Raw genomic sequence first — 25,956 nt, forward strand, 5'->3', positions numbered from 1 at the left:
TTGGAGTAAGCTACCGATCTCCCTTGCAGGCAGAATAGGGATACTGAAGATCATAGTACTGCCCCAAGTTCTTTACAGGTTCACTAACATCCCCTTATGGCCAGGCGAGGGCTTCTTTCGAACACTGACTCGCACGATTAACTCCTTTTTGTGGCACTCGGGTGCGGTCCGTCTTAAACTTGGAACTGCTGATGGATGGTGGTGGCTTTGGAGCCCCTGATTTCTTCAAAAACTGGCTGGTTGCTAAAATCCAATTAATGTCACACTGGTTCAACACAATAGACCCCCCTCCACATGTCAGACTCGAAAAACTAACAGTCAGCGACCGGAGCATCCGCTCTCTAGCAGTTCAACCCATCCCATCGGGTCCAGACTCACTTTACCCGGTGGCCTGCACATCCCTGGCATTAACAAAAACGTGGAAACTGCTTGGCAATGACCACCCATTTCATGGTAACCTCCCGCTCTGGAACTTTCACCCAGGGGTCCCATGGGTACCGCTGCCCATGGTGCGCCGTTGGGCCAAGGCGGGATATGAGTTGATCCGTGACATCTTCGTACAGGGCAACTTCATCGAATGGCCAGACCTCCCATTATCCCTGAGACGGAGACCGCCTATATGGCTCCAGTACTCGTCCATCCGGAAAACCCTTAAATAAAAATAAGTTCCCAGCGATACCACTAGACGACCCTGCTATTGAAGAACTGACTTCTCCTACGCCCACTAGGGCTAAAGTATCTAGACCTTACAACATGGTTCAAACCAGATCCACTCCAGTATTCACTAAACTGAGGTGTGCATGGGGGGATGACCTCGGGTAGAGGTGACCGACGAACGCTGGGCTCACATGTGTGCACGCATACACGGGGTATCCTTCAACTCCTGCTTCAAACTAATTCAGCTTAAGGTACTTCATAGGTTCCATTATACCCCGAGCAGACTACATCGCATGCTTAATGACCACTCCCCAAGATGCCCCAGGTGTGGTCATGATACCGCTGACTACATTCACATGATCTGGTCCTGACCCCGCCTTACCCAATTTTGGAGTATGGTGTGCTCAACCATGTCGTCGATCCTTGAGCACCCCATCAGCCCTTAACCAATGAGATGTCTCTTCCACGATTTCCCCGAACTTCGCCGGGACTCCAAAAAACTGGCTGGCCTTTGCATGCTACTCGCAGTGCGATCTGTTCTACTCTGCTGGCTTCAACCCACACCCCCCATTCATGCACAGTGGCTCAAGGCAGTCACTTGGGCCTCAGACACTGAGGAAACCTGGTCCCTATTGCAACCCACTCACTCAAGACCCAGAGATGTTTGGCTCAAATTTCCATCCTACATTTCCGATTTGAGTGCAGCATCGGATGCATCATTTCCAGCTATTACCCTCTCTCGCCCCGGTTACCCCTCCTGAGTTGCAGTCTCTCCAGCCTCGCACTCACTCTGTATATGTGTTTCAAGTTAACAACCAAATTGTAAGCAGTCGCTGTATGCCTGTATCACCTAAACTGTTATTGCACTGTACTTACCTTGTACGTTGCTCCCCTATGTTGTGCTACCAAGCTAAATAAATAAAAGTTAAAAAAAAAAATGTCTCTCCTTTGCCTGCCTTCAAATCCCTCCTTAAAATTCATCTCCTCTCCCTGCAAGGGTACCCTAACCTTATCCACCACAGATCCCCTTGTCTTTTCTCCTGCCTGCACATACTGTATATAAAACTTATGAAAAATAGTATATTGATATCTAATTATCTGTACATATTGTAGAAAATGTATGTTGTCAGTTTGTGCAGCTTAAGTTCTCACTGCACTCTTCCCTCTCCAACACCTGGATCATTGCCTGATCGATTATCAGGGTGGTCTTTTGTAGAGCATATTGCACTACACAAGATCAAAGTGATAAAGAACACTGTGGCAGGGAGATGCGCAGACAACGCGGAAATGGAGAGGAGCAGACTAGAAGCAAGCTGGTGCCACGTCCACAGGTAAGTGAGTGGATACATGAGTTGGGGGGGTGCAGAGGTCACGTGGTTCAAGGGGGAACCCATCTTTTGTGGTAGCATGAGAAAGGGTGTGAAGAAGAAACTCCCTTTTGCAGAAGCTTATCTGGGTGGGATATAGGGTTGGCATTGAGGGAACCTTTTTGAAAGGTATTTGCTGTAGGGGAAAGACCCCGCAGAGCGAAACATGGATCCATTGCCAGAAAGAGAGATTGCTTTCAATGATGCACCCAAGTGATTTGGCAAATGTGGTGTGCTGGGAATCCACCAACCTGCATGTCATTCAGCCATAGTTGGACAGATCCTGTTTAGATTTATGACCCAGCAGGACAAACCCTCACATCATGTGCAAGTGATCTGTAAGATACCACCACTGTAACCATAATGTTAGCATTTACAAAATATTTAATAGACAAGTCCTCAAAAGAGCTTTAAACACTGGTTTGCAGACACGGCTTTGGATGTTCCTTAGGGTAGATCCATGCAGCAACTCCACCTAGTTGGTTAAGTTGATTTAGAAAGTGAATTTTGAATCTTTTGGATTGGTGATGTTAAGCATAGAACAGTTTGAAATTAACCAGGTGTCTGTGATACCTAGGAGGCCTGTCTTGTGTTCTTCCATAAGATTAATTATATTTGTGGCAATTTCCATTGCATGGCGTAATCCTACAGTCATGTTGTTTGCAGAGAATTTAGAGAAAGGTGTCTGAGTATGGCTGTTAAGCTTTGTGTCAGGTTTAGGGGAGAGCACTGTTATCTAATGTGGGTGGCAAGCATGCGTTGGATTTCTAAAGTCCTAGTGTGGAACAATAGTGAGTGGGCCTTGGTATAGTCACCTCTTCATCTCTATATTGAGCGACAAATTTTCCATGAGAATGAGGGAAGGGGGACCAGACATTGCTGATGTGTGGAAATCAGGGATTGTGTTAAGGTAGGGTGTCTCAGAGTGGGTCTTGAATGAGAGAGGTTATTTTTTGTGCAACACCTTGTCCGGTGAAGGGGTGGTTGATTACTAAGATTCTTGTTGACAATGATGGTGTCTGCAATAGGAAAAGTAGAGAGAGGTACTAAGTGGTAGGGGGAGAACTAAAAAGGATTTAAGATGCAGCAAGCTTTTTGCATTTAGCTTCTATCATAATTTCAACGGTTCATAGTGTAAAAGTGGTGTCATATGACTGCTCTGAAATGATCAACCTTAGGTTGTCATTAATGATGCAAGATGATTTGATTTAGAAATAAGATTAGAACAGTTTTTCCCACTAGCTGTGTTAGCTATACAGAAAATCAAAGGTAGGCATCTGTCAAGAGACACTCTAGGGGAGTTCAAAATGGTGTCTTGTTTAAGTTTTTCCTGACTTTTTGCTGGAGTGGTTATTAGGACGTATAGTGGTCTGTACAGAAGAAGGGCTGCAGTTATAGCTTCCTATGGATGCATTGTTAGCGGTAAACAGACCGAAACCTGCATATGTGTTACTTCATAGGTCTCCCTCTGCCATATAAAATCTCCACATAAGATTCTAGGGAAGGGCTCTGCTACAGTAATTGTTGACTGAGGGCAGTGATAGTCCCTGCTGGGATAGAATAGAGAACCTGATTTTGCACTGTGTGTTATTTCATGCACAGGCCAGTACCGCTGGTAGGACTATTTACTGAACTCAGTAAAAAGAACAGAAATCAAGTACAAAAGGTACCTCTAGGTTGTCCTGGAGTCTTACTTTAATTCTTTGCTGGGAAGTTGCTAGATATGTAGTGTGGTTAATTGGTCAGGCAGAACATCTCAAGCTCTATCTTCTTTGATTTAATGGATCATTGGCACAAAGATTCTGTATGGACATTTTGTACATCATAAGAGGTCAGCAAAGTTACGAACAGACAATTACCCTAATTCACATCAACTTATGAAATTAGTGTTTGTGGTTTTGTGCGACTATAAAGTAAATCAGAGTAAAACAAAAGACATTTCCGAGAACATTACCAAATGATGGATAGAAAACTAATATACCTCCTGGAAATATTGATTTCTGATGGAATCAAAACAAATGCGTCAAGAGGATGTTAAAATGCTGCTTGAATAAATCAAACAAATACTCAGTCGTGGCTACATGGTAGGATTCAGATTTGTGAAGGTTAGATGTAGATGTGTTCACGATAGCTCTCCACTGTTCTCGAGCTGGGTTTGTGCTATAAACGATAAATAGAAACTGTCATCCAGTGATAGTTTACAAACTGTTTACCTCTATGCAAGAATGATGTGGAGGATCTGCGAGACATTAAAACTCAATCCGAATTTTGGGAGGAAATAAGGAGTATTTTGATATTTTTGGGACCAAACGTTTCTTGAACTTTCTTCATTAAGTGCCACGTTAAAGGTTTAATTTGTGGTGTCAGAGTCTTAATATGTGCTTAAGTAATGAAATGTTCTAGCACATATCACTTGTGCTAAAAAGGAGATGAGCATCTTCTACACTTCTTTTAATTTTCTTATATTTTGGGGAATATGTCCCTTTGTATACAGTCCTGGAATTGCAACATTGCCAGAGCAAATTCTCTTAAAGTCACCCAGCCCCACTAACATGTAAATACAACTTATACATTAGTCAAAGACCATGGCAGCTTAAGTTAAGAGGTGCAGCTCGCGCATTGCCATAGTATCAGGGACTGTGAACAACATAACAATCCATAAGCAAAGGTTCAGAAGTCATATCCTGAAACTTAAAGAAAGATGTCTGATTCCCTATCTCACGCAACAATATTAGGCCAATCAGGTACGCTGATGCTTTCAAAAACTCATAATTAGAATTTTAACACATAGTAGAAAGAATCATTCTGATTGTCTGGTGCTAAAATGTCATGGGGCCTCATTACGACCCAGGCGGAGGACCATGGTGCACCATGGTCCATGCCGGTGTCCGCCATGGCGGAATGGGGAATTTCCACCCCATTCCAAGGTTGGCGGGGCAGTAATTCCCCATGCCGCCATGGCCCTTCCCCATTCCCATTTTTGCCCCGTAGGGCTCAATGGGAATGGGGAAGGCGCTAAGTACGGTGCAGCAAATTGCGGCACCGTACTTAGCACCAAGGTCCCTTTGCGGGTCCCTACTTTAAAGGCTGGTAAAACCACCCGGTAAGGTCGGGTCCCGCAAAGGGACCTCGTAATTAGGCACTAATAGGTTAACGGTGCCGCAGCCTTTTACGGCGCCGTTAACCTATTAGCGCCTGGGTCGTAATGAGGCCCATGGTCTCTTGCCCTATAGGAAACACTATTCTTTCCCTAGCACGTGGTGTTATGCCACCTATCTAGGAAAGTTGATAGAAGAGAGCTAAACCTACTTTTCTAATCACCATGTGTACGAATCCACACATCGGGCCTCATTACGACCCCGGCGCTAAACCATAGTGCTATTAGCACCATGGTCCATGCCGGGGTCCGCCATGGTGAATGGCGAAATTACCGCCCCATTCCAAGGTTGGCGGGGTGGTAATTCCCCATTCACCATGGCCCCTTCCCCATTCCCATTTTTGGCCCATAGGGCTCAATGGGAATGGGGAAGGCGCTAATTACGGCACCGTAAATGCACTGCTAAAAGCAGGCGTTAAAGTGCAACCCGCAAAAGGGACCGCGTAATCAGGCGTTAATGGTTTAACGGCGCCGACACCTTTTACGGCGCCGTTAACTCCTTAACGCCTGGGTTGTAATGAGGCTCATCCTGTTTAATCATTACCCAAGAAAAAATTCGAAAAATTAACATGGACCAAGAAAGAAATTAAATCCTTTTATTTTTACTTCTTCTCTATCCTTCAACAATGAAAAAAGGTAAACAATCTTTTTTAAAAATAATATTGTTGTAATGTTAACAAAAAAGGCAAATTCTCTTAGGTTATATCAATTCCATTAATGATATCCCACTAGTAGTCAACCGGTTTCAGTGGTCTTAATTTATTGAGCTGCCTACTTCAGGACTTGCTACTTCCAAAATTGGGGGAGCAAGAGGATTTCAATAGGGGTCTGGTATCACCTGCTTATTTTTCAGGAATCACACTCAAAGTGTTATCTTTATGTCTACAGCAGAGACAGCAAAGAGAAAAAAGTTCCTCTTTTTAACAATCATTTTTACAAACATGTTTTTGACTAGATAATAAATAAATCAATAAAGTGAGCGAGTCATAGGTGTAAGGTACTCATCCACCACTATCGGGTCAGGTCAATGTACATGCGCCATTAATCGCCCACTGAATGGGAAAGACAAAAAGTTAAGGGGGGACAGTGGGACAGACTTGGGTCTAAAGTGGCTAGTCTCGTAAAAGACACAAAAAACGAAGACATAGGGGTTCACTTGATGTCTTCTTACCTGGGATAAAAGATTCTGCTAATCACTTCTATCACTAATGCCTCTTACAGTGAGTGCTATTGTGAGCAGTTTATATCCCATTGAATAAGTTTGTCATTGATTTCTGACCACGCAATTACGGTTGCCATCTTTGTATGGGACACAACATTGTGTATCTCATCACCATGCTTTGCCTGTATCCAACCTTTCTGATTCTTCCCATGTGATTACTTGGAAGATGGTTACGTGAAAAAACTGAAATAATACGTTTCATTAGCAAAATATGAAAGAACTCTCCCATGATTTTACATAAACATGAAAACACCATTAATTTCATTTTGTTTGAATGGTGCCAATATAGAGAAGCATTTACAGATACTGTGTTGTGCAGCATTTGGCAAAGCTACATATGTGTAGCTTCATGGATAGAAAAGTATTGTTACTGATTTCCATGGTCAGTGCTCATTTGTTTTGTCAGTCTCTCCAGTTTGTTCACCAGATTTAATTATTGGTCTTTTCTTACATGTAAAAGACCAATGGGAAAGGCTGTACTGTCCTTTAAAAACAGGAGATTTAATCAATCAGTGTGCAGCAAAAATGCCCAATGGGTGATGCAGCCAAAGGGGAATTAGTCATACTGTAGACACAAGTTGCCATGCAATGGCCTCATTGAGGCCATTTGTATCAGTTCATAATCTAAATATGCAACTTTGTTCTCTTTTTAAGAATATTGCATTAACATCTCCTTCTCTATGAGGTGGTTTTATTTGTTCCAGTATGGTCCATTTGAAATTTGACTCAGTATGTTTTTCATTCAAAAAATGTTCAACCAAAGGTGCATGATCGCTTTTGGTCCGTAAATAATGCGCTTCTTCACTGGTCTGTTGGTCATGCCTATGTGACGCAGGCCACATGGACATGTAATTAGATCAATAACATTGTTAGAGTTACATTTTGTGATGTGTTTTGTGTCCATGGTGTGTTCCAACCTATGTCAATTGTGAGACATTGATGTGTTTGTTCACAGACAGAACACAAGCCACAGGGACGATGTTGCGTGGCCCTTGTAAGAGAACATCGTGTGGATTGATCATGCGTTTCTGAGTATTTGCATTGGTAAGAATGAACCAAGACGTCTCTCAGACATTTCCTCCTTTGTATGGCGAATCTTGGCTCACTGACCTGAATGAAGCCGAAATTCAGAATTGGTCATCATTTTTTTACTTCTCTTTTTATTTTGTTTAGCAAGAGTGAGTAACTCAGTACCACTGTGATCGTACCCTGTTGGTCACTGTTTTTCAGGTGTTATTGTAGCATGACTTTGTGAGGTATGTTTTTGGCTCTTTTCTAGGCCTGCTTGAGCAATTTCTGTGGATACCCATGTGAGCTGATTCTAGATGTTAGTTGTTGTGCTTGTTTCTCATATTCTTAATGGCTGGAACAATTGGTCTGTAGCGTAAATACTGACTAAATGGTAGGTTATCCCAAGGGTTTTGGGGATTCAATTTCTCAGCAGCATAAAAAATACCACAGGCGGGTGCAGGTTCCTACATTTGCCCATACATTTGTTTCATATATATAATTAACATAAAAAAGTCTGAGAGGAACACAAAGGTAATATTGACTGTAGACAAACCTTTCCCACTTCCATAGTCTTCTGCCAAGATGGGCTTCAGTTTGTAGGGAGTTAACCCAGCCTCATAAACATCCCCACCGTCCACACAAATGGCATCTGCCTCACCTTGCTGGAAGAGAAAGAAATCCTGGATTACCAAAAACTATAATAATCTTAAACAAATCTAGAATACAACCAGGTAAATGCCATCTCTGACTAGCAGCAAATATTAAAGTAGTAACTATTGATTTATGTATTAAGACATTGGTATTATTTGGCTAATAAAACACTGACAGAAACTTACAAGGGGCCACTAAATCACCCAGCGTACTGCCTAACTCTCTAAGTGAGGCCCCCAATTACCTTGTTTTCAGGACTGCCTTTTCTACAGCCCTCTCAGCTTGGGGAGAAAACTGATCAGTTTAACACGATGTGATCCTGCCTTTAGGAGAATTGGCAATAATTGTCTTAATTCTGTTGCGTGTTCATGTTACAACTATTGCTATGAAGTCTTTTAGAGTAAGTTAAATATATTTGTATATGGTGGCCACAGCATATTTACAGTTTGTTCATTCTGGATTGTTGATGTTGTATACTCCTTCTTGTTATTTTGCATACCACATGTGGCTGCACCATAAGTGTGTACCAATAGTCCAAATGTGGACCACTTTCTCTCTGTGCCCAAAGAGACTGCTGTGCCTCACTGATGACACCCAATAAAGCAGAAACACATGTCTTGGTTTTCTTTTACTCTCCTGTTCAAAGGTGATTGCTGTTAGCTCACCTGATATCCCCGGGGCCGTCCGGAATGCTCTGAGATCTGGAACCCTGGATGCGTAGTTGCCCAGTGCTGAATAATGAATCTTAGTTATTTGTATGGTGGGCTAACCCTCCTGCGTTTCTTGTGCAGGGGGTGCTTGACGTTTGTTGGCGAGGTGCCCGAGTTGCTTCACTGGTGCAGTACACCTTCCTTGGGCCTAGGCCTGCTGTGACCCCGAATCTGCTGGTAAGCAGGTAGGTTTGTTAATTATAAGTCTTTGTTCTGTTTATGGTGGGAATTCGTCAATGTCTTTATCTCCTTCTTTTCAGGTGCGAAGGTCTTGATGCTGGCGTGCCGGATGGAGAGGCACGTTTCCAGGTAAGAGAAAGCGCAAAGCGCAGCGCCTTTATTGTCCTGTAAAGCTAACCTGTGTTTTCTTCTTCTTCTCCTCACACGCCGCTCTGGTCCTGCAAGTGGATGAGAGCGCGATGAAAAACAGGCCCCCGGAATCCGTTAAGGTAAGTACAGTGCTGTGCGGTTGTTTAATATTGAAAGTGAACCTGAATATATCTCTTTTCCTTTGCAGATGATGCTGTGGTGCTCTGGATGAAAGCGTGGAGTGGCGCAATGGAATTCAGGTAAGACTGATGGAATTCGATGTTTTGGAATGGCGCATTCTAATATTGTTTTTCCCTTTCTTGTTATTGCAGGTCACAATGTTCGGACAGCAGCTGTGGTAGCGGTTCGCCGGAAGTCCTTAAGCTAGTACTGACAGGTGAGTGATGTTTCTTCTTCTCTCGGTTTTCGCAGATTGCAGCCCAGTTGAGATGCTGGGTGCTGGATGGTGTTTTCTCAGACAGAATAATCTTGTTTTTGTTTTTGCAGGATTACAGGAAGATGCTGAAGACCAGGAGCTGGGCACGGTGAGCGTCACACTGCTGGTTGCAGAACACACAAAAGAACACACAAAGTGTGTTCTGGAGTCAGAGTGTGGTTTATATAGCCCAGGTAAAGTAGTACCAGGGAAAGTAGTTCCAGGCCGGCCACACCCAAAACACTAGTCTGCCTGGCTTGTTTCTTAGAATTAGACTGTGTGGGTGCTTCCATGTTGGATTTAAAGGCTCATGTACATAAATGGGACCTAGTTTGAAGAGCCCTTCCTTCCTACATATGAGCCTGGTGCAAAAGGCACCAGGACTGGCTCCAGGAGCCCTTTTGCAGTGGTTTTAAGGCCCTCAGGGTTCTGGTGGAGCCTGCTTGTGGCACAACTTGTGCCCCCTCACAGTGGTCATGACAATTGCCTAGTGTAGTTTTCTTACGTGTGCTCCCTCCAGTGTGAGTGGTGACTGGAATAGTGAGTGTGTGTGTTGTGGAATGTATGGGTCATGGTGTGGAATGAGTGTGCGTAGTGTGAGACGGTTGAAAGTGGATGTCCGGTGTTGCAGGGAGCACAGGGTCATTTGGTTAAGAAGAATAAAGTAATTGTTACTGCTTACTTTGAAGTTCCAGTTTCTTTCACTTGGACACTACATTTGGCGATGAGGCTGCCAATGACACTTGATGACTGGCGTGAAACCCTGCAGTGAGCTGTAGAGTCAGACGGCGTTCAGAGGAAATGAGGTCGGTCTGGCAGCTACTCCCTCCTGATGAGCATCGGAAATACAGGTGGGCCAAGTTGAGACTTTTTGCAGCATTAAGCGTTCACCTTATCTTTGGAGGCAAAGTTTTCCCAAATGCATGCATGAACTGCAGCATCAACAGCTGATAATGATGCTAGAGTAAAGCACCCCATAGCTTGACTCAAAGTGCTGCCATTTTGATGGACATAAGGGCTAGTCAAGGCCCATCCGGTGATCCACATTGCTCTGAAGCCTCATTTTATTCTCAGTGTGTAAAACATTTTTTTTAAAACCAATATAACCTCAAACTCTGCATACTTATCTCACTCAAAAACTCACACAACCATCTCTCGCATCACAAGCCACAAGCCGCACGCACTTCACAACACTGCAACAACACATAAGCCGGCGCAACAGCACACACGGACTGACACCGATCCAATACCTGCACCAAAGCTCAGTATCTGGTGTATACCGAGCTGAAGCTGCCCACAGAACACCACTCCTCTCACTATCCTACTCCCTCTTCACCTTACTAACCCATCCCACCTTATCGTTTACAGATCCGCCAGAGCGCCTGGGGACCAATTCGTTGGTGACGGTGCGCGGTACAAATATCTTTAACATTTAACATTTAAAGAATTTTAAAAGGAAAAGGGTATAACAAATGTGGCCTGACTGGAACCCAGCCTTGATCATGGTAATATTGGCATGCTCTTGAACGTGCATTGCTAACAAAAACAAAAAAAAGTTGATAGCATAATTCAACATGCAAGGCATTACTGTACATCCACCAGAGAGCTTTTTGCCCCGCCATATTGTGGCAAGAGTAGAAAGAATACTGTGAAAACGACATTAAGACTGTTGAACAAGTGGGTTTGATTCCGCAGAAAAGGAAATTGTTATTGTTGCATGTTTTGGGACCTGAGGGTCAACACAAATACAGGGAGTTGCCGGAATTGTCTGGTGACAAAAATTGTGACTTGGTCGTACATGAATGGGCCTTGAGACAGTTAGATAAGTATTATGCCCCAGTGATCAATGTCGCCATCAATAGATATAATATCTATACTAGTCTCAGATGGATGCTGAATCAGTGGAGGAGTATGTGGCAGCCATCAAGAAACTTGCTCACACATGTCGATTTGGGGGCAGACATCAAATTAGAAGAGCTGATCAGGAATCAAATCATCATCCAGAACAAGGACCCCCTGATTCAAGATCGTTTGTGGATGTTAGGAAATCCTTTGCCATCACAAGCTATGGCAATAGCTAAAGGATTTGACCACACATATCTCTGCTTGAAGGAGATCAAGAATAAAAAATGTAAAGTTCTTCAAGCACAAACCGGAGGTCAATTGGAAAAGGAGTCCCCAGAGCACCCTCCTGTAAATGTAGTAAGAGGCCACACCACAGGGGACACCCCTACAACCCATGACCATGCCCCGCAGGCAGCCCATCCACCCAGACCATGGCCCGCAGGCAGCCCACACCACAGGGGACCACCCTACACCCCTGACCATGCCCTGCAGGCAGCCCATCACCCCTGAACATGACCTGCAGGCAACACACACCACGGGGGGGGAGTTTTTCCACGCAATTTGCCTGACGCAGGTGGGGCACGCGTATTCAAGGGGGTGCATGAGTTGATTTTCACACCTTTTGGCTGCCGTGAGCGGGGTACGCGTATTGAAGGGGGTGCGTGGGGAGATTTTCATGTGTTTTGGCTTCCGCTAGCGGGGTACGTGTATTGAAGGGGGTGCACGGGGAGATTTTCACATGTTTTGACTGCCACGAGCAGGGTACGCGTATTGAATGGGGTGCACAGGGAGATTTTCACGTTTTTTGGCTGCCGCGAGCGGGTTACGCATAGTTTTTCACGTGATTACCGTGTAGGGGGCCTATAAACTGGTCCAGGGTTAGCGCGGATCGGTGCGCCGTATTGGGGTTTTCTGTGGTATTTTCTTGCGCAAGGGGCGTTCTTGGGGGCGTAACTGGCGCTGCTAGATGTTCGCTGCACCACGGCTGCAAATGGCTTGGGAAATCCATGAATACTTGGTGCGCCAGAATGCTGTTTGGCGCAAACGATTGGCGTACATGGCTGGCGCATGCTGGCGCACGCTCCATCTCTACGCTGGCCACGTGTGCTACTTCTGCGCTGAATTCTATGAATTGCCCCCTTCGTCTTTAGTTGTTGTGTAAGGGATAGAAGTAGGTTATGACACTGGACGGTGGAGTTTGATTTCGACTGACATTCTGACAGCCCATCTTTAGTAGAAGTTTGGGGCAGGGACATCCCTCTTAGAAGATAAGGATAGTGAGGGTTTCTTTTGATAAAAATAAAAGTCTTTGTCAACCACCATGCCACCTTTGTGTCAGTTCCTTCTAAGTAGGTTATGACATTGGACGGTGGAGTTTGATTTCGACTGACATTCTGACAGCCCATCTTTAATAGAAGTTTGGGGCAGGGACATCCCTCTTAGAAGATAGGGAAAGTGAGGGTTTTTTTTGATAAAAATAAAAGTCTTTGTCAACCACCATGTCACCTTTGTGCCAGTTCCTTCTTCGACACTGTCACAAGTAGTAAAATACATATGAAGACTATGGTTTGCTATTCTGTTTGTATTTCTTACTCAGAAAATCAAGTACAAGTTCAACCAAGGCAGAGGTATGCCCTAATAAATTCAAAAGGTAATGCTTATGTAACATTGTGACAACCTGTAAAACGTAATCTGGTGTAGACAGGATTACATATGTGGTGTTACAAAAGGATGTAACTACATAGGAAGAATATACACTCTACTGTTTTAAGTCATTATTTTCCTCCGGTGTAAAGAATTGTAGATTATCTAGAGCTTGAATTACATTTCAAAAGGTATTTGATCTTTTTTTTTGCTATTGGAAAATAACCTTTGCGTATTCAACTTAGTATACATTACATACATCTTGGTTACCATTCACCAAATATATAGATAAATACACCAAAAGAATGTTGCACTTTGTCAGGGAGTTTTCAGTGATGTCACTGATGATGTCATATGTGATTCACAAGAAATGTCACATGTGATGCCACCACTTTCTTCCAATTTCAAATGATGTAATTGATGATGGCGTACGTTAACATTTGTGTGCTTATGAGCTGAACAAACTGCCTAGGAGTTAAGGTGGTACTGCTTGCCTCAACTGCCAAATTTCTGGGGTTTTGCTCTGTTACACCGGACACTTAACATCATTTTAATATTTTTTTGTTACTGAATTTGAATGGTGTTGTTGGGTTGACCTGTTTCAACTTATTTGTCACTTTACTTAAACAGCAGAGGTGCGACAGTATAGTTAAGGAAGTATCACAAGTTACATAGGAACATTTCAAAATGCATTATCCTATACCTTTTGAATTTGAGGAGCCTCCCAAATCTAGGATTGCAACATGTCCTGACTGACCTGGTTATGCATGCTACATTTTGCACCAGTCATGCAGTGATTTAAAAGTTACAAGAACCTGGAAAAAATAGATTTCTTCACTATGTTAAAATGGAGATCTCCATAGAGACAATACATTTTCTGATCCTGATTCTCTAAATTGGCAGCTTTGAATTCCGATTCTTAGGTGAACATGTACACTTTACCCTGTAGTTGAATATGCTTAAAAAAATTGGAATATCGATTCAGCCAAACTTGTAAATCGTGAATTGTCCTTTGTAGTTGTTCATTGACAAATAGTCGTGGCTTCTAATCTCTTTTCTTAAAGTATACGATTACTGTTCAAAATACAACTACTATGACCAATGACTCAATACAAAGAACAGGCATTGGCAAAGCCGATAGATTAGGGGTTTGTACCTCACCAACAAAGAAATGGTTGAAGCTTTGTAAAATGTAATGTGAAAATGTTACATACAACAGAAAACCCATTTAACAAGTAATGTCAAGGCCAATAGTTGTGCCATTTATAGTCCATTAACAATCAAATGGTCATAACTTTGCATCTTGTGCCTTCAAGCGTTATATTATATACAAACAGATATAAACCCACAATCAAATAGATACAATAATATAGACACACACAGACTTATGTAAAAATGTACAAAACATATGATAAATGAATTATCTCATTTTGTAAAATGTATTATGATATTCGAACAAGCGACTGAAATCTCATCTCGCAAGCACTGGAAAAGGCAATAGTTTAGGCCCTTGTAGAAGGCCGTTGAGAAATAGATGATCATTGTTTTGTATCTAGTTTCTCAAAGTATAATACAATATACATATGTATGGCCGAATACTCATCCAACAAGCATTGGCAAAGGCAATCATTTTTGCGTTGGCAGTTCTTCATTGAAAAGCAAATTGTCAATGTATCTTTTCATGTTAAGTGTCACATGAACTACAAACATAAAACGAAACACTCATCTAACCAGCACTGCCAAATCCAATAAGTGTGCCATTTGTAGTTGTTCATTGACATTTCTAAAAGTATCACATTCTAAACAAACATCCAGCTGAATGCGCATAAAATAAACATTGGTAAAGCCAGTAGGTGTGGCATTTTTAGTTTTTCAGTAAGAAAGAAAGGATCTTTACTTCCCAACTTGATCATACCTTCCTACTTCGTTTCATAAAGCATATTAGGATATGCAAACATATGACTGCAAAAAGTATCAAAAAAGCATTGGCCGAGCCAATAGTTTTGGCCTTTGTAGATGTTCATTGACAAATGGTTGTTGCATCGTTAATTCTTTTACAAAGTGTACTGTGATTCTTGAACATACCAATACACAAATATAAACATATCGAACAAGCATTGACAAAGCCAATGGTTTTGGCATTTCTACTTGTTGGTTGTCAAAAAGATCATAACGTTCTATCTCATTTTGTAAAGTGTAATAAGCTATATGAACAAACGAGCACACAACTTCAAACTCATCTAATAATCGATGTTTGTAGTTATTCCTTAGCAAACAAATGGTTGTAGCTTCATACCTCTAATTTTATTTCAAAAACATGAAACTGAAAACTGGTTAAAAAAATGATTGGCAAAGATTGTTAATTAGACCCAGCCTCACATATCAAACTCAGTGCATGCCACCATAGGCACCACAATCCATATATACCCATCATCAGTCTACTCCACTATATGCACCCTATCGCCCATCCCAACTCCTCCCACTTCTCACCCTTTCACAAAATCTGCACCCTCTTTCACAGTTACCAAACATCCACCACTGCAATGCCCTTCACCACAATGGGCGTTCTTCACCGCAATCAGCAATCATCCACACAATGTATATCTATTCACACAATCCCCATCCTTTATCACAATCAATATGCTATGCAATACCATCTAGCAAAACACACTAATATGTAGTTATGCTTAACCTAAAAAATAGAACTCTGAGAAAAAAATGTTTATTTAAAAAGTTAAGGTTACTAGCTATAAAAAGTTAAGTGGGAAATATGTTTTGATTATATAAATACATTTTTTAAAACCTTAAGTAGTTTATGATAGCTCTCTTGATCATCCCTGACATCATATTACCAATATTATAAACACAACCCCTTGTAGAGACGGTTTATAAAAAAGAATTTCATATATGATGTCATCAGTGATGTCATCAAAGGCATTTGTGATGTAATCTTTGATGTCTTGCGTGTTAGTCTTAGCAGTGCACGGTGGTGGGTATCTAGTATATCCATCGAAAGTCTATCCATCGAATGCATTTGCATCGAGGGGTTTGCAACGGAAAAATATGCATCAAATGCATGTTTTTGAGGGGTAAAGGGTAAGGGTGGGTTTTAATGGGAAACAAACAAGGAGGTTGAGGCTGGACCTCCGTTAAAAATAAAAAAATGCATTTGATGCTAATTTTTTCATTGCAAAAATTTTATGGACATGTCCTTCGATGCTAAAAATTCGATGGGTAGACCATAAACTACGGTGGTGGCGTGAGTTATGGTTGCTTAGCTTACCATAACTGGCGAATTTCTGGGTTATTTCGGTATTACTTCTAACCATAACATCCCTTTAACAAGGTTTTTTCACTGAATTTCATGGGTTTTTAACCAGTGCACCCTAATTTGCAACAACTTCCTAATATGAAACTTACCCCCAATAAGCAGCATTTTCGGCCGATCTAGAAAGTCTCACCTTAAAACTGTGCCATTCCCCACCTTCTAGCAACACTTTTAACACTTTTATGAATTTTTGCTACTTTTTCCACCGTTTTCTGTTCGCCGACGTTCGCAAACATCTGACGTCATCACAGACATTCCAGACGGTGTCACGTGACCACGTGTGCGGTGTGATGACGTGTACACGAACGGGTCAGCACTTCACAAACACTTCAATACTACATTTTCAGCTGATCTAGGAAGTTTCCAACTGAAAATGTACCCTAGCACAGCTTCTAGATCTATTCTTATTGATTTTCCATCTGCAATCCAGGAGAGAATACATACTTGGAAGAATATTACCACAACTGCTATTTAACTTAAAAAATGGCATCAGCCTTGGCCGTTCCTCCTCCCAAGGAGCCACCACCACCATGACCAGCAGGAGGGTTTAGACAACAAACAAAGCACAATCAAGCAGAGAAGAATCAAGAGGACCAGGAAGATGACATAGAAGCAATGGCTACCTCCATCACCCAGAGACAATCATGGGTGTGGAGGTTCGTTACCACCATTGCGGGTGCGGCCACGAAGGTCAAATGCACTGAGTGCAACATTGTACCCAGTCGTGGACAACCTCGGCAATACTCCTACGGAACCACTTGCATGTGCCACCACACCAAATCCAAACACCGGGATGCTCTGAGAAAGGCTGTTCCTTTCTCAGGAAGTACAAGGCTGTCTTCGACTACCTCATCTTCCTCAACCAATACTGCCACCACACAGGCTACTCCTGTGGGGCACAAAATTCCAGCAGCTACCTTGCAAGTCTTAAAAGAGGCTATTGATCCATATCTTTCCAAGACAACGGTACTCTGTATATAGTGCAACACACTACCCTGTAGAGGGGAGCAGTTTCAAAGTGCTTTTGAGGCTGCAAACACGCAGCATGAGAAACACTGCCCGCTACCTTAGATTTAATGCGCACGCAACATCTTCCCCTGTCCATCTGCCCCTCCATATCTGTGGTTGATACCCATTCCCTCATTTCCCTCCCCATCTTACTTCCTGGCTCCTCCAGCATAAAAATTAAAATAGATAACAATTTTAAAAGAACACCAAACAAAAAGGTTCCTTTAGGAACCACCTTTCACAGTTAACCACTCAATAAGATTCTCCAACACTTCCATTAGTATTTTCTACTATGCTAATGGGAATAATGGATAATTTTATACTACAGAAAAAAAGCATAAACAATGTTCTGTCCCAAATACTTTTCTCTAGCATACAATAAGGACTATAATCCATGGACTGTTATAACTATCAGAGGTCTCGCTACGCATTCCCATTTACAGGCCATGACTCATTGAAAAACCCAGATTTGCATGTGCACACCATAGCACAAGACAACCCTTCTACCATTTTTACTGTTTTGTTTGTAATAATCCCTCATTTTCTGCTTTTAAACAGTCACACAGTGCTAGGAAACAAGGTAGCAATGTGCTTCGGGCTCATAGTTTGCGATCTCCGCATTTCAAAAGATCTTTACCTGCTAAGACAATGCAGGGTAACTCTCCCTCAATTCGCTCTGTTCCTATGGCATATCGGGTGTTTCTAACGGCCCGGACCCGTTTCACAGAGCACGTGCAGTTGGCCTGGAAACTGGGTCGCTTCCTCGCCGTAATGGTCACATGCAACGTATCTCACGATCACGTGACTTTAGGCTCTTAAGCCGGTACGGGAAGCAGCTCAGCGCTTCTAATTGAGCTGGATTATCCTGTCGCCTGCTGTTCTTTTGTCTCTTTGGTTTTTGGATCCACGTTTTGCCTTACAGAGTGCCTTTGCCTGTTCCCTTTGTGCCTGTTTACTGTCTGCCCAATACCTTGACCTTGGCTGTGTTACTCGACCGGCTTGGACTTTCCTTATCTGATTTTTTGAACTTGCCCGCCTGTTACTGAAACCAGATTGTTCCTCGGATTGCGTTCGGATTTCCCTTAGCTTTGGTGAACGTTCCACACATTATTAATTTCCAGTTACGACGTTCTGACTAGCTCTGCTCACCCTTCACTGGAACAAGTTCCTCAGGAGTACACATGGTCATGGAGCATTGAGTGGTACGTGTGCTGAACAATCTTCTCGTACCGTTCCAGAGATCAGTGCTATTTTCTCTTTCCACCATCTATTGAGGATAACGTTCCGCTCCTCTTTCAAATCCGGTATGGGGAATACTCACTCTTCTCGCTAAGGATACAAGAGACATCCATCACACCTCTGGTCAGGGAATAAGACTTCCTTCAACTAGGCATCCTCGTGCCATCAGGGCCGGTGGCATTTGTGGACTAGAGACTTGCCACCTCACCACTAGGCGTCAGCATGCCGTCGGGATTGGTGGCAATTGTGGACTTGTGACTAGCCATCTTATGGCCTAGGCGTCCTCATGCCCTCTGGTTTTAGCTTCTACCATCTCTCGATCATAGTGAGATCCTGCATGTCCATCCACAGTGCTAAGCCCTGATTGTTATCACCCTGATTATTTGTCTCCTTATCACTCTGTTTCTTACATTTCTTGCTTCTTGTCATTACTCTAGGTAAAACCTATTTCCGACTTCTTCCCATGTCCCTGGACATACAGCGCTACTTGTATTACAGGTTAGTGTTATCACTAGTGTCTACTGAATGTATGGAAAGTTCTGTTGTGACCATTCGGTGATCTATGAACTTCGTGTTACAGGTACATCCTGTTCAGAGTACTTTGGAAACCCATCCGGAGCAGCGCCAGGATGATGACTGATCTCCATCTACTGGACAATCTCCTTCTTGGCATGTTTTTGGTTTTTACCTTTACCCAAGAGGAATATTGCCTTGAGGAATTCAACGGCTACACCACGGGGTCAACGCCATTGGAATCCTAACACATAGTTACCCACCAATCAGAAAATTCTACATATAACCCTATCAACACATTAAACTTCCACACTCCAACTGACACTTAAGAATGTTCTAGAAATCTTTGGCAGCTGCATTTTCCTTGCTTATCCCAAAGAAATGTACATACTGCTGCTATAAATGCACCTACCTATTGTGCACTAAGAGAAGTGCGTGAATGGAAAAAAGGAGTAGAGATTGCCAAGTGCTGATAGGAGCCCAGAAGGAAAGTGCCAAATGATGCCAACGTGGGAGGCCACTGCCTAACTGCTGGTGTACAGGAGTCCTAAGGGTAGAGTATACAGTCGCCAGGATGGCGGGGGGTGTACTAGTGTCAACTTGATAAAGGGCCTGGAACCTGTGAGGTTCATGAGTGACCAGGCCACCAGTCTTAGTGGCAGTGGTGTAAGTTACCAGGGAAACGATTAAGTAAAACAGGCAAAGGAAAGCACTGTTTTTTAAAAGTTTCCTAAACTTAAGGAAGTCCAGCGGAAGTATAAGAGAAGCAGGAAGGCTGTTCCAAACAGACGCACCGGCCAAAGAGAGACACATGCCTTCAGCTCTCTTTTTCAAAAAGCATTCGACAAGCAGGGAATGGAGTTACAGGACCAGAGGGCTCTAGCAGGGCAGTTTGTAGGGAGACAAAATTGGCGATATTGTAGTTCCAGGCCCCAGAAATCCTTGTCAATGATACAGAAGATCTTGAATTTCATCCCTAAAACGACCAGGAGCAAATGTACACATTTTAGGCTTGCAGCAATGCCATTCCTTGAGCTTCAGGCCAATGATATGTTATGCAGCCCTATTTTACATTAGCCGAAGGGTGCAAAGACAACAAAGGGGGAGGTTACGGAAGAGGCTGTTGCAGTAGTCCAGCCTACATAGCACCATGGCTCTAGAGACATTGAGTTTATGAGGGAAAGGGAGGAACGGTTGAATGCCTATAAGGAGGTTGAGCTGAAAATGGGATTCCTTTACAAGTTCCAAAATGTAAGGACTAAAGGAAAGAGAGAACGTAACGATGATCCCATGTTTTTTAGCCTCTCAAGATGGTGAGAGTAAAAGGTCGAAAGAGGGCGACCAGAGGGTAAGAGAAAAACAGTGCAGTGGGGTCACAATACGAAAGATCTCTGTCTTACTGGCATTCAGAAAGAGACTGTTAGCCTCACACAATGCCTCGATGGCAGTCAAACAATTTGGGATAAAAAACAAGGAGAATACATTAGTTGAGGGACGTTTAAGGAAAGCTTTGTGTCATTAACACAACACTGGAAATCAGAAAAGAAAAAGAACATCAGATGAGCCAGAGGGACAAAATACATATTGAAGAGCCGCAATCATAGGATAGAACCCTAGGGTACTCTGCAGGTAGACATTGAGGTGGTGGAACACAAACAACCCCGTTGCAGCTGGGAAGGGCGGTTAGTGAGGAAAACAGGCCAGCCAGTCCAGTGCCCGGTCCATGATGCTAAAGGTATCATATAACCGTTTAATGAGATACAATGGTTGACTGTGTGAAAGGTGGAGCACACATCAACTATCCTCAGTTGTACTAAATCATAAATACCATGTATACTTCAATTATATCATTCCACCATATTACAAATACTCTATACTCCCCCTACAGTACCTATAATTACTATACACATATTACTATAGTGTGTGTTCCCAGTGGCTAGATTATTGGCCACTGCCACATCCAACACAATATAATTAAACCATATAACAAGTACATACAATACACCTTGAAATAACCAAACTCGCCGTGAACCCCCTGCAATTGAAATGATGTCCGCAGACACCCAAATTGGCTGCAGACTCAGCAGCACTTGCACACTCTTTTATCATCTATAACAAAAGCTCCATATGTTATTTATTCCACTCCTCCACCCTTTCTAGGCCCTCTTTCAGCCATCAAATAAACCCAAATATGTTCGTTCGCTGCAATGTCCATGGACTACCGCGGTGTACGTGTTCTCAGCAGGACCTGCACCCACTTTGGTGCAAATCCGTCCAGCGGTTTGGGCTGTAGGCGTGAGCAAAAATTGTTTTCAACAGTGCCCATGAGGATTTCCACACATTTTGGGACCTCCCCTATAACTTTGCCCCCCCCCCCCGGACAAAACAGCACCAAACTTTGGAGAATCATTACAAGGCGCCCATATACTTTGATTTCTTTGCAAAGTTTGGTGAGTATTCGTCTGGGGGGCTGGGGAGGCAAAGTTATAAGCCACCCAGAAAGAGCTCTTTCTATGAGTTGAGCAACTTAACCATAACTACAGGACCACTACCTGTAAAATATATATATTTTCAGTGAACAACCTTTGTTAAAGGGACGTTATGGTTAAAACCGAAAACCCCCAGAAATTCGCCAGTTACGATATGGGCCAACACCATGCACTGTGCTAAGCCTAACACCCAGGACATCAAAGATGATGTCACAAATGTAATTGATGACATCACATATCCAGGCCACCTGTTTTTCTTCACTGACATATCTAGGCCAGGTTGTTTTGTTCACTGACAGTCAGAATATGAAAATTGAAAATGTGTTATATATCTAGACGTTAACCATCTTGTATGTTCTTAAACTACTTTCCTTTAGGTTTGGTCTCAGCGCATGGTGCACAAATATGGGGCAATGAGCAGGCCTTTAACACACAATTCATTCATATACATGATGATGAACTTTAATGTTATTGACATTTTCTGGTGATGCTGTTTCTTTCTTCCTTACTTTAGTTTCCCTGTATGTGCCACTTATTTGTATGCATTGTGGGTCTTCATATGCATTGTTTGTACTAATACAAGTATGTAGTAAGTCTTGAATTATTAGCTATTTATTCCATGTTTAACATTATTCAAAACTCTGATAAGGTAGCATTCATTATTTTACTATCCAAAATTACCAGATTAAAAATATTGTACTTTTATGGTGCATGCTGCAGACATTGCCTATGTGTATGTATGATTGGGTTACTTTACTGACAACAACACTCAAATATAATGTTTTGGTAGATGAGTACATTCTTTAACACATTATGTGGTTCATAATTGGTCGCCCGATCACCCCTGACATCTTGTTACCAACATTATAAACACAACCCCTTGTAGGGCCTTTTCTTCTAAATTAATTTCATATGTGATGTCATCAGTGATGTCATCAATGACATTTGTGATGTCATCTTTGATGTCCTGGGTGTTAGTCTTAGTAGGGCACAGTGATGGTATGAGTTATGGTTGCTTAACTTACCATAACAGGTGAATTTCTGGAAGTTTTCGGTTTTAGTCGTAACGATAACATTGCTTTAACAAGGGGGGCGTGGCTTGGTGGCCATGCAAGCGTGAGCTGATTCAGAGGAGCTCCCACTCGATCCGACAACTGATCCTGACATAAGGCTGAAATAATCGTCGACAGGCCGAATAAACACTGGGAAGAGGCACCGGAGAGCCCAGAGCACGTACAGGGGAAGACCCGGGAAAAATCGGAGGCCGGAAGGGCGAAAACGGAGAAAGTGAAGAGCCCGAGACTCGCGGCGCTGTCAACAAAATGGCGGGCGCGCCTCACTGAGACCGCCGCCCACACCCTGTGATGCGAAGAAGTGCTGACGGCGGAAGACAGAGCTCGGGAGGACTGACGTCCAGCATCAAGCCCAGGCAGAGCTAGGAAACCACCCTGGAGGCGGAGGTGTGGGGTGCCGGCTTCAGCGGAAGAGAAGAGAAGCCCATGACAGTATTCCGCGCTGCCGCGCTGAGCCAGGGCGCTGAGCCAGGGCGAGCGACAGCGCGGATCGGTCCGGAGCCCGGGAGCCGCCCTCCCACCAGCGCGATCGAGAGCAGCTGCACCGGAGTAGAGGCCAACGACCAGAGCGTCACGAGGACGTGGCGGAGCAGCGGGGGACCCCGAGACCGAGATGCATTGGGCTCCAGACCCGGAGGCAAGGCGGAGGTCCACCGAGCTCGGGAGGTGAAACACAACCATACCAGGGCTGCGCCCGGACGGCCTGAGCCGACCGGCAAGCAAGGGAAGCGGGAACCCACGGACTGCACTGCAGAGGGTGACATTACCCCGACGGCGGCCAATCCCCTCCTTGAAAATATCGGAACGGGTGGCGGCCATCAACAAAGTGGCTGGAGAGGGGGCCAGTGGAGGCATACACGGAGACTGACCCCAGCCCAATCAATGGGGGAATATCATTCACTGAAGCTGCAATCAGGACGGTGGTAAAAGGCCTCCTACAGGCGCCACGAACCTCGCATCTAGCCTCCTCCTACAACATCAAGGCAGGAGCAATAGCCAGAGGGAATACTACCCCACGGTGAGACAGACAGCAACGCACCCACGGTCCGTATGATAGCAGTACCGCAGGACCACGGAGATTGAACAACGCTGGGAGAGGACAGGGAGAGACCGCCCATAGCAGGAAACCGAGAGAGGGAGCACAAAAAAAAAAATAATAAGGGAGAACCTGCGAACAAACCCACAGTCTCTCGAAGTAGACCCAGAACGAGCAAGATCCACACGCAGGCACGGAGCAGCCGGCACCGACATGCCAGACAAGCAAAAAGGTGGTAGGGGGAGGCAGACAGTCATGGAGTCATTCGCCCGCAAAGGTGACGATCAGCAGCCCGGAGCAGACGAGAAAGATGCGCCAGAGCCATACGCCATGCAGGGAGGGATCAGACAGGTGGAAGGCAGTATACTAGAAGCCATAGAAGCACTGAAGACGTCGATTGAAGGCAAGCTGGACGCAGTGATCGTGGGCGTAGGGCTCCTCAGACAGGACATGAGGAACTTAGCAGAGAGGATAACAACGGTGGAACAACAAGTACAGAGCAATACAGTGGACATGACCACCTCTCGATCGCAAATGTCAGAGGCACTGGAGAGAATCAGTACACTAGAACGCAGAGCCAAGGACGCGGAGGGTAGGGCTCGGCGCAACAATGTACGCATAGTGGGGCTGCCGGAAGGAGAGGAAGGCAGAGACCCCACGAACTATGTAGAGAACCTCCTGATCCAAGAGGTCGGAGCAGGGACCCTGACTCAGGGCTTCACAGTAGAGAGAGCACACCGAGCGCTAACTAAGAAGCCCCGCCCAGGGGCGCCACCGAGACCAATGATCGCAAAGATCATGAACTTTAAAGACAGGGAAAAAATCCTGAAGTTTTCAAGAGAAGGTGGACACATAACGCGAAATGGGGCCAGGATAACAATATACCCAGACTACACGGCACTGGTGCAAAGACAGAGAGCCCAGTTCTGGCAGACCAAAGAGCGCCTCCGGGCCGCAGTTGTGAAATTTATGCTGCTGTACCCAGCCAAACTTAAAGTCCTGCAAGACGGGAAGACACAGATCTTCGAAACAACGACGGATGCCCAAGAATGGATGGACCAACGGGGGATCCCGCAGCTGGGGGAGGGGAATGAGCGGAACAGGAACACCCCCCGGCGTGGTAGAGAGTGAGACTAAGCATGACACGCATGCCCGAAACCACAGCAAGAAGATAACAGAGACACCCTGCTGGAACGTGTCAGAGCAGGAAAATCAATAGCCGAAAAGTTCAAAGGCCTAAACTAGAGACTCGCAATGGGAGCACAGACTTTGGGAAGTGGAACCGCCAAGATCCACAGTAGAAACCCCAGTAGAAACAATGTTTGCAGTGTCAGTTTTGAGACACTACGCCGCGACAAGTACACCGGAGGAGAGGAAGGAAGTACCTGGAGTGCAGCGGGGCCCGAGCGGGAGGAGGGAGGCTGGGCGTTTGTTGTTGTTGTGGTTAACAGTTGAAGTTCGAAGGTTAAGGTTAAGCTTGCAGGAAGAAGGCACAGGAGGAAACGGACACAACAGTCGGCGTAAACAGGGAGATGGCACGATAGATAATTATATGGGACAGTTCCCAAATGCAGGGGACTGGCGGAGAGCACGGAGAAAGACTGTCGACAGCGAAACGAAACCAATGGCAGCAGGAGCAACTTGGGAAGGAGGACAAACTAATCTTCTAAATTCCGACAAACTGAGGACGGGACATAAATCCCCGACAGCGACATACCAGGAGAATATGACAGCAAGCGGGCCCATGGGAAAGAGCAGGCCGCTAGCGCTAAACCCCACAAAGATCGAGATGACTTAAGGATCGTCACGTGGAACGTAAGAGGGCTGAACGCATATGTCAAGAGGCTGAGGATTTATACCTGGTTGAACAAAGCGAGAGCCCACATTGCAATGTTGCAAGAGACACACCTAACGGCAGAAAAGCAAGCCAAGGTAACAAAAAAATGGGGAGGTCAGATGTGTAGCTCAACATACTCCAATTACACAAGAGGGGTGATGACCTGGATTGCCCCCGGCATCCCATTCCAGCTCATCAATCAAGAAAAGGACGCCGAGGGTCGGGTCCTGATTGTCCATGGGATGTTGGAGAACCGGGAGGTGTGTCTGGTGAATACCTACGCCCCCAACCATGACGCGACGGCCTTGTTTAGGTCGCTCCCACCCCGGCTGGCCCCGTACAGGAACGCTACGATAATCTGGGCCGGAGACCACAACTGCACATTGGACCCTCGGCTGGACAGGTTGGACGACAAGCATAAAAG

At 44.3% G+C, this 25,956-nt stretch overlaps 1 protein-coding gene across 1 annotated transcript in view; it reads right to left on the bottom strand.

The window, feature by feature from the left end:
- Positions 1 to 25,956, bottom strand: part of LOC138491524 (serotransferrin-A-like) — a 658,259-nt gene that overhangs the window by 520,688 nt on the left and 111,615 nt on the right. The window contains exon 3 of the mRNA XM_069618062.1: positions 7,968 to 8,076. Within this exon, the coding sequence (XP_069474163.1) occupies positions 7,968 to 8,076 (109 nt within the window). The remainder of the gene's footprint in view (positions 1 to 7,967; positions 8,077 to 25,956) is intronic.

This window comes from Ambystoma mexicanum, chromosome 10 (assembly GCF_040938575.1).
Source record: "Ambystoma mexicanum isolate Mex_15411 chromosome 10, UKY_AmexF1_1, whole genome shotgun sequence".
NCBI lineage: Eukaryota > Metazoa > Chordata > Amphibia > Caudata > Ambystomatidae > Ambystoma > Ambystoma mexicanum.